Genomic DNA, 9,393 nt, shown 5'->3' on the forward strand with positions numbered 1-9,393 from the left:
CGCTCCCATATACGCCTAAAACCCATCAAAGTAATGAAAATCTGTGATAGGAGGGGGGGGCATTTAACCCTCGTGTTTGAGAGACCCCCCCCCCCAATTCCCTCGTTAAAACGGTTCCATAATTTATTAAAAGTAATCGGGGACAAAGTTTTTGGCTAGTAGTAAATATCGAACCATAAGGGAAAAATTTATAGGGCATTCCTATGGAAAGTTCAAGCTACACCCTACCCAACTTTAGAATAAATAAAATGGGGCTGAAACCAAAAGGCTGTAAGGTGCACGGGCGGATTAAGGGGTCTGATATGAACCTAAACGTAGATGGACTATTTCAGTAAAAGTTTAGAATCATGGGCCTCCCAAGGTTACACGAATAAAATTAACAATAACTATCAAAGGCTGGTGAATATTAGCCCGAAATGGTCTATATATATTCCCCCGTATCACCTGTCACAATGTCATACCATAAACGAGGCTTTATATACCCTTGCATTCAGTGACAGGTGAATTACGTATAAAGGTATATATTATCGGGCGTCGCCTCGTGATGAAGTTCTCGCGGTACGCTCCGTTCGTTCGCTGACGTATTAGCTGTCGGTCTAGTAGTTGAGATGTGTCGTCTGCCAGTGCCCACACTGGGACTCCCTAAACCCCACTTCCCCCTGGTCCCTTTAAACTCAACCGGGGGGGGGGGGGTAGCAAGGTTTAGGTGGTGGGGCAGGAGCCTCGACACCTAACAACCGACAAAGGCAATTAAGGAAAAATCACGGATAGCTAGCTAAAGCCCCTTTCAAAAGCACGTCTGCCCAGCCATACCGTGGGCCCTTTTTAGGTTTGGTATAGGCTTTCGTAAAATAAACGGGGAAAAAATGAAAAATATTAAGGACGGGGGGGGGGGGGCAAAATCGAGAGCAGGGCCAGGGTAGTTTAAAATTACAAAAGCCACTTATCCTAATATGTCTCCAGCGATAGAAACGAATTTAAAGCTAGTAGCTTGGTTATACGGTCATGTATTTTATTTGAACTATACGCGTCCCAAATTTTTTTTTGTTTAATTATTACCAGATTTATTTTGGACGTTACCTAAGTATTTGTGACCCAAACGAGCTGACCCACTTTCCTAGAAAATATTTTTCCACTTATCTTTAAACTAATTAAACATTAATTTTAAAATTTAGAAACATTCAACCAACGGGAAAGTATGCAATAAAGGGGGAGGGGTTAGTGATATTTCCACCCCCGCGTTTATCAACTTGAACTGCTTTTCAGGGCTGCCAGTAATTTGTGATTAGAACATCTGCATGCAGGTTTGGAACTGAATCGAACAGAATCCTACAATCTTTTCTAACTGTTGCGGATATCGGTTGAGAGTTGCACTCAAAAAGACAGGCAACACATGTCCGCACATTATCAATAGTCTAGGATCTTCTAAAATCGACTAGCAATTCATGAAGAAATTTACGGAAACACTGACACTTGTCATGGAAAAAAACTACTTCCTAGTAAGCATTGAACTCGACCCGAAAACATTTGGTTTATAATCAGGTGTACTGCGAAAAATAACAGAAGTTCATAAAAGGGTGTTCAGGAGAGGAGAGGAGAGGGGAGGGGAGGGGAGGGGAGGGGAGGGGAGAGAGACTAAAATGGCGCCAATTTACCGCCTGGGAATACAAAGTAGTTGTTAATCTGCGCCCAGTAAATCACAGCTAGTCCTGTACATTTTTACAGGCAGTTCAATCCATTAGGAATAACACAGGGGGGGGGGGGAAAGTTGGGAGAACACTAATAAATTATTGAAGAGGGCAATTTAATTATACCAGAAACTCCCGCGCATTTTAGTTTAGGGAGGGGGGATACTGGGGGGGGAAGAGAGAAAAGGCGGGAAAGGCTAGGCAAGCGTATTAATGACCATTATCTGTAAAAATAAACAATGCCTCGGCAGTTCCATAATTTCTCTCAACTAGAAACAGAAATAGAGCAACCGAACGATAATTAGCGTCTAACACGATACCCGCGGCCGGCCGAAGGGAGAAGTATATAGCTCAGGAGGAGAGAGAAAAGGCGGGAATAGAGGTGGATACGCTAGGATTGGCGCGCGCGAGTCGCTACCATTCGCACGTGCCAGCGATAAGCAGCCGACTCAATTTAATCACGCGCCAGGTGGAACGCAAACTAGTAGAAAAGGAGAACTATACCAATGTAGTATACTAATACGCACGCGCCAATGCTAGAAAATGTATAGAAACGTACCTTACCCGGGGTGGGCGCGCGCGGAGTTCGAGATACGCAATTAATAAATTTCCCGCCTTTTCAAAGCTCCTTCCTATCCCGCGTGGCCACTTCTCCGCGACTAGTAACCTCAAATTCTTGAGAAAACAGCGAACATAACTCAAAACTCCGCTGGAGGATTAATTGATGAGAGACGAAAGTTTAGGAATCGCACATTCGTTTGGGAGTTGGGACGCCATTAATTAAGAATCTTACGATAAAATTAAGTCTAAAATCGAAACCATCTTCTGTTCGTAAAAGGGTTATTTTGAACACATCGAAAAAATGTCGCCAGAATAGGGAGCTAACAACTGGCTAGAGGGAAGAGATAGTCTGACGTCACGCAGCCCCTCTCTGGTTGGTATTTTTGCGCGTAGAATACTGTTTCCAACCGTTAGGGGGGGATGAAACTCCAGTAAGAGATAAAAGGGTGTGACGTTTCAGGTTCAGAAATGATAGCTCCCTATATTCTTGGGTGTAGGCTAAAAGAAAGTAGGTCTATAAATGGTCTACTACCCTATACCCCCTCAGAAACAAAACAATTAACAATTAACAATTAAAAACAAAATCCCGCAATTAATCAAGACTAAATTACTGGGTTTCTGAAAATAAACTAAATATATAACAATAGGGTCCAAAGTTAAAAAAAAAAAAAAGGATTAACAAAAATCATAACTGACCAGCACGGGGGGGGGGGGGGAGTATTTAAGAAAGGTCAAAAAGTATAGTCATTAGTGTATTTCTTGAATCGTAACGAAAACGAAACGGCAGGTAAGAGCAGATAATACCATAATCGACTGAGTGGGGGGGGTGTAGGGGTGGAAAGGGCGGTCCGAGGATAATAGAAAAACTTTGGCTAATTTCCTAATGTCATCGCCGAGCCCAAAATGTTATGAAGCGTTATGGCACCCAACCTTAATTCTCCCGTTATAATTCACGAGGCTATTTCGAGACAGCCCGAGTATAGAAATAATAGATATGCCCACCGCCTTTTTTAACATCAGACGTTCCACGCTACGCATAAAAATGATTCGAACCCCTTTTCGCGAAACTGATCACGCCCTGAGTCCACTTAGAAATACGTAACTTGAAGTTGAACTAAGCTTTTTTTTAAAAAAAAATACAAGGTCCTCGAAGCACAGTGGGTTCTATCAGGGATAGATTTAATTTTAGAAGTAGGAATGGAGAACGGTTAGTATTTACTTCAGTCCGACTCATAGACCACCCAGTATAGAGCCCCTCCCTCCAACACGTAACGAAAAGTTTAAATTATCTTATTGGCTCACTTAAACTACGTTTTGATGACGTTGCTGACGCGGAGGGCGAAAAATACGCAATTCCTTTTTACCTCCGAAGCTGTGACCCCGCCTCTTCTTTCATACCCCCCCCCCCGTCCCTCCAACACGTAACGAAAAGTTTAAATTATCTTATTGGCTTACTTAAACTACGTTTTGATGACGTTGCTGACGGGGACGGCGAAAAAAACGTAATTCCATTTTACCTCCGTCGCTGTGACCCGCGCCTCTTCTTTCATAACCCCCCCCCCCGTCCCGTGGAAGGGGGTCCGTCCGGGACTTTGACGCGCGCCCAGATTATTCTGTTCTCCATTCCTACTTCTAAAATTAAATCTATCCCTGGTTCTATAGGGCCATTTTGTGTCGAAAACATAGTAAAATTTGACTGTTTACAAACTAAGATTAGAGTGTTTGAATTTACGTAAGAAACTGAAGAACAGTGAATAATAATTTAATTAAGGGGTCATCCATAAAACACTCAAATCGTAACAAATTTGTAGCCTCGACTCCAGGCCAGGAATTCATCAAGTTATGGCCTTTACTTTTAATTCTACACTACTATGTTTAACACGCTTCAGAAATTAGCTAGCTACCAGGAGGTCCCAACACACACCCATGCAGCAGAGTCCATGATTCTGATTCTCCTTTGGAACAATTTATTAAAAGATAAATGGGCGAAGGACTGATTTTTTTATTTTTCGGGACAAAACGTTAATTAGGAAAATATGGAAATGATTCTACCTCTTTTTCCCAGAACTACTTTCAGTATAAAAAATATAATTTTTCAAGAGTGATTTGTCAGTTGATATAAAATGTATCACATTGTAGAAAATGTTTTGTACAAACCTTTTGACCCAAAACTGTAAAACGTAAAAATCCCTATAACAACAATAATTTATTTATTCATTGTTAATAAACAAGTCAACATCTTTTTGAAAACATCATGATCCCTTTTTGGAATTTGGACAAACAGGACAAACACTTTCCCGATAAACATTAATTAACAAACATTATTATTTTGAAAGAATAAAAACTGTTTCTAGATTCTGAATTTAAACCCAAAGTGAAACAGGTATAAGGCACCGAACTAGGAACATCAAATCCTGTTGCGTAATGTTAATGTTTACAATATTTTGGAATAATTGCTTTCATCTATTGTCTTTCAAACTACGATATCTAAATTTGCTCCTTGTATAAAATAACCAGAAAAAGATGAATAGACCTCCGATGGAATATAAAAAATAAACAGTTGTCTCCCTTGGCATGTAGCACTTGTACAGGGCAAACTTCTGCGGTGTTATGGAGGCCTAAAATTCAAAATATTTGACCTAAAGTCGTAATTTCCTTATGGAACTCAATGGGGAATAGGTTGGATGGATGGATGGTTGAGAGTGCTCAAAATGTGCTAGGACGTTTTTGCTCCATAAACCTCATAAGTGTCAAAAATGAAGCCATGGATGGAACTACAACTACTAAAAAAACCAGACCACAACAATGCAAGCAAAAGCCTTGCCTTAAACCAAGGATGACGCAAAATTTTACCGAAACCAACCAGGATTGGAAGATTTTAGGATAAACCATTGATGGAGAAAAAAGGAGTCGAGGATTGCGTCATGAACATAATAAACCAATCATGAATTCAAAACCATCAACAAATCATGGTAAAAAGCGTTAATAGAGTAATGTCAGCGCTACGTATTGCAACGTCACTCCATAGCGTAATCTCGGTAGAGAGGGGAAAAACCAGTTTATCCCTCCCTTTAGGTGCGCTTTTGTAAGAGGGAATACTGAGCGCGCTTGTTAGGAGGGGGGATGACACGTAGCTTGGAGATAGAAGGGAGTGACGTTGCTGTACATAGCGCCGATACTACTCTCCATGCTCCGTGTCATCCCCCCCCCCCTAACAAGCGCGCTCAGTATAGAGTAATGTCAGTTCTACTATGCAAACGTCATACCATAGAGTAATCTCGGTAGAGAGGGGAAAAACCAGTTTATCCCTCCCTCTAGGCGCGCTTTTGTAAGAGGGGATACTGTACGCGCCTGGTAGGGGGGATGACACTGAGCTAAGAGATAGAAGGGTATGACGTTTGCATACGTAGAACTGACATCTAGCTCTAGCTCAGTGTCATCCCCCTACCAGGCGCGTACAGTATCCCCTCTTACAAAAGCGCGCCTAGAGGGAGGGATACACAGTCTACTCCCCTCTCTACCGACACTACTCTATTCCCTCTTACAAAAGCGCGTCTAAAGGGAGGGATAAACTGGTTTTTCCCCTCTCTACCGAGATTACTCTATAGGCCTACTACTACAAATTCCAAAAAAACCTACTGCCCTACTGAACCAAGAATCGCAAAATCTACTGAACCACTAAGACCCAAGGATTACATTAAACATGGTGCATGGATTAGTAAGGTGAACTAAGGATTGCATGATTTGCAACAACAATAATTAGTCAAAATCTACTACACAGTGAATTACAACTACCATAAACTACTACTACTACTACTACTACTACTACTACAGTAAAGCAAACTTTAAAACGGTGCACAAATCACCGCGATATTTCAATATAAAACCATCTTAAACCCACCAATGTCAAAGTTTCGCCAATCATGCTTTGCAAAAACGCAAGCGCAATGCAAGTGTGGAAAAGCAAATGTAAGTCGCAATTCGCAATGAAACTAATTAAAGCATGGTCAGCGCTTTAATTAGCTTGTCAGGAAGATGGGTGATAGTCATGAAATAGATATGAATAAAAAGTTTTTGTAAAGACTCACCAAAATGAAGGTTGGATCCTGTTTATTCCTCCAGCTGAAAGATGCGATGGTCCACTCTGGAATGTCGCTTTTATGCACTTTGTAACAGCCGTGGTGTGTATGACCAGAGAAGGCCAATCGTGGTTCCAACAAGTTCAATAACTTCTCCGTCGCAGTTTGAGATAAACAATGCCACTTTTCCCGAAAGGCCTCGCCAATTACTTCAGGTGGTGCCGAGTCAGGTTCGATACAAGTTTCATCTGATGGGCGGTACAGCGGAAAATGCTGGCAGGATTAAACGAAAAACTTCTTTAAAACTTCCTATACTGGGCCGCCCTTCATTGATACTGAACGCGTCGCTAAGTAACATTTATCAAATAATCTAGACAAGGCTTAACAATTTGTAAGAGCCTTAAATTAAGGGTAAAATTGGTTATGAATGAGAATTTACCTTGCCTTTTCCGAATATAACTAACTTATAACATAACTAATCCTTCACTATTAGTTAAATCAATTTAACCGTATAATTATTTTTAGTAGTTACTAATTATAACGATAAAAATGGATTCCCATTGTTCCAAACAAAGCGCGCCAACTTCAACGGACCGGCGGCAGCGGAGGTTCCGGGGAATCCGGGGACAAAGGGAGGGGAAAAGCGCGCGAAAAGCGAAAGCGCCCCAACATGCTTGAACGGGCCGGCCGAGGTTCCGGAAATCCGGGGACGAAGGGGGAGAAGGAGGGGGAGATTTACGCGGCAAGCTATGAGCATTGAGTTGAGAAAATTACCCCTAGAGTGGTCTTCCATCCGCTAGGATATAAGACCCAATTAAAGAAAAGGCGGGAAGACCCAATGAACTATATGACGCGCTTGTGGTGCCATCCCGTTGTAACCAAGGGAACTAAAAGAAAAGGCGGGAAGACCCAATTAACTATATTACGCGCTTGTGGCGCCATCCCGGTGCAACCAAAGGAACTAAAAGAAAAGGTGGGAAATTTGACTGATTTCAAGAACATTACCTATCTAGGCTTCGAGATGCCGACACCATCGCATGATAAACATGGAAGCTGTCCGTCCGTCCCAATGTTTTCAAAAGTGTCCCACCTACCCCAATAGGCAGGTTAACACAAAGGCCACTCTTGTGGTAATTTTCTCAACTTAATGCCTGGCCATGATGAGGGACTGGGTCCCCTGGGAGAGGAAATAAGGCTTAGAGGAAAAGCACAAGGGAAGGGGCGGAGTTCATATAAAATAAATTCGTCTGCTATGTATCTGTTATTAACCAAGGCCTAATATTGTTTGCCAAAGTTGAGGACTTAGGACAAACAAATTAAAATAATTAACTATTCTTACCTGTAACAATATTGGTTTGCTGTAATTTGGTGGAATGCGAGATTTGTACGTTTCACAGATATCAAGACTAGAATCTTTTGAGCATTTAAGAATGAGGGAAATTTTCTTCAATTTTTCCTCGGCATCTTTACAAAATTCACAGCCATCTCCTTCCATGGCCATACTATTCAATGTGACGAATAAATTACCCCGAATGTTTATGAGCTCAGCTGAGCTTGTATTAAATGCATTTTCAAACCGATCAATCAGGTTTTTCCTGATCCTAACAATAAAAATAGAGGAATGCCTATCAATTATTTGCATTTCTATACATAGCCTTAGCAGTGTCACAAATAGTAATGGCACCAAGCTTTAAAAATATACAACCACTATACTTGGTGCTGCCAATAAACTAACATTTAGTGTGTTAAAACATTTGCTTAATTTGCTCCTATTATTTGCCTAAAATCTACCACAAACCAATCCCAAACAACTAAGCCACGTTTATACAGTTACACTACACTCCAAAACTACCATTGTGCAACAATAACAATAACCACAACATTTTATAAGGCGTGTTACCATACCAAGACTCTAACAACCTTTAGCTGAACATATTTCATATTTTTACAAACAACCATCTCCATTTTCGACCAGGAAACAAAAAAAAAATAAATCATACCAATAATGAAATCCTATATCGTGATTCCCAACCACAATGTGAGATTTAGTTTTCTCAGGGACGTAAAAAAGGCTATGAAATCGCTTAACGTAAGCGGTAAACTCTTTCTCATTAGTCCATAAACCTTCGTCAAAAATGTCACCTAGTTTTTAAGGTTTTAAGACGGAAAGTTTTTTCAGTTTTTTTTTTTGGGAGCTAATTTTTTTTTTTAAATTCTAACCTAAAAAGAAGACAACTTCTGGATTGTGTAAAAACATTGTCGTCTGAAAAGCTCGGTACATTTGCCATTCTCTAATAAAATGAAGAGATCTTTACCATATTGTGACTTTTGTGAAAAGGGGGAAAGCCTTACTAACTAACTAACCTCCGAAGTTTATCAAACCAATGACCATTTTTTGGTCCTAATAAATGTGTGTCAGCTAAAAGCATGACTTTTAATGGTTTAACATGAGGTTCGTGATCCATTTGGGGCCAATAACATTGTATTAAAACTATGTAGTATATTCCAACCTTGTAATAAGGAATGAAGAGTATATACTTTACTTCTACAATGTCTAAGTTGCAACTTTCTAACTATAGCAAAACCAGTAGGTATCTCTAAACTATTTGGCGTTCCCATTGATTTATTATCATACTTACTTCGCAGATTAGTGTAAGAACTCCAAACAGCGATAACAATTTAAAAATATAATGAAAAACTGAAAATAAATTCATTTTGGAACGTTTTTGCATTAGGGGTCAAGCTGTCAAAAGGCAGTGCTTCTTTGCTAAGCCTTGGTTTCAATCTGAAACAAAGCACTTTAACGTTTAATTCAATTCCAAAACACCCAATTCTAATTTAAATACTAAAACTAACCTTATATGTCTTAAATAAATATTGTTTCATAATTATTTTCGGAAATAAAAACCTTTTGTAACGAAAAATATGGGCAAAACATAATTATCGCCAATCAAACATGGCAGGAAAGTTCAGGCAAGCAAATTACAATAGCAGTCCCGGACTCCCGGAAAAAGTCCCCGAAACCCGTACCACTAACTAATAAATTTAATAGGGACTTTAATTAA

General features: G+C 40.2%; 1 protein-coding gene across 2 annotated transcripts; it reads right to left on the reverse strand.

Moving 5' to 3' along the window:
* Positions 1–4,436: 4,436 nt before the first annotated feature.
* On the reverse strand, positions 4,437–9,343 carry PGAP5 (Per1-like protein PGAP5). 2 transcript variants are annotated; one of them, XM_089870175.1, is made up of 8 exons: positions 9,185–9,343; positions 8,968–9,113; positions 8,693–8,838; positions 8,549–8,619; positions 8,329–8,470; positions 7,668–7,830; positions 6,338–6,601; positions 4,437–4,867 (listed from the first exon to the last, which is right to left on the reverse strand). In XM_089870175.1, the coding sequence occupies exons 2-8, from the start codon at positions 9,058–9,060 to the stop codon at positions 4,709–4,711; spliced, it is 1,038 nt and encodes a 345-aa protein (XP_089726301.1). In that variant the 5' UTR covers positions 9,061–9,113; positions 9,185–9,343; the 3' UTR covers positions 4,437–4,708. The 2 variants fall into 2 exon arrangements, with proteins under 2 accessions (XP_089726301.1, XP_089726300.1); XM_089870174.1 differs by having other exon boundaries at positions 7,668–7,929.
* Between the last annotated feature and the right edge of the window lie 50 nt (positions 9,344–9,393).

The sequence above is a fragment of the Phalangium opilio genome, unplaced genomic scaffold (assembly GCF_054372755.1).
Source record: "Phalangium opilio isolate 3A_F unplaced genomic scaffold, DU_Popi_V2 ptg000031l_1, whole genome shotgun sequence".
Classification (NCBI taxonomy): Eukaryota; Metazoa; Arthropoda; class Arachnida; order Opiliones; family Phalangiidae; genus Phalangium; species Phalangium opilio.

Coding starts and splice junctions, on each gene's coding strand:
- PGAP5 (XM_089870174.1), bottom strand. CDS start 9,060: ATGCAAAAACGTTCCAAAATGAATTTATTTTCAGTTTTTCATTATATT. Junction 7,930..8,328: donor GATATAGGATTTCATTATTG/GTATGATTTATT, acceptor TTTTATTGTTAG/GATCAGGAAAAACCTGATTG. Junction 6,602..7,667: donor GCAAACCAATATTGTTACAG/GTAAGAATAGTT, acceptor TAATCCTGCCAG/CATTTTCCGCTGTACCGCCC.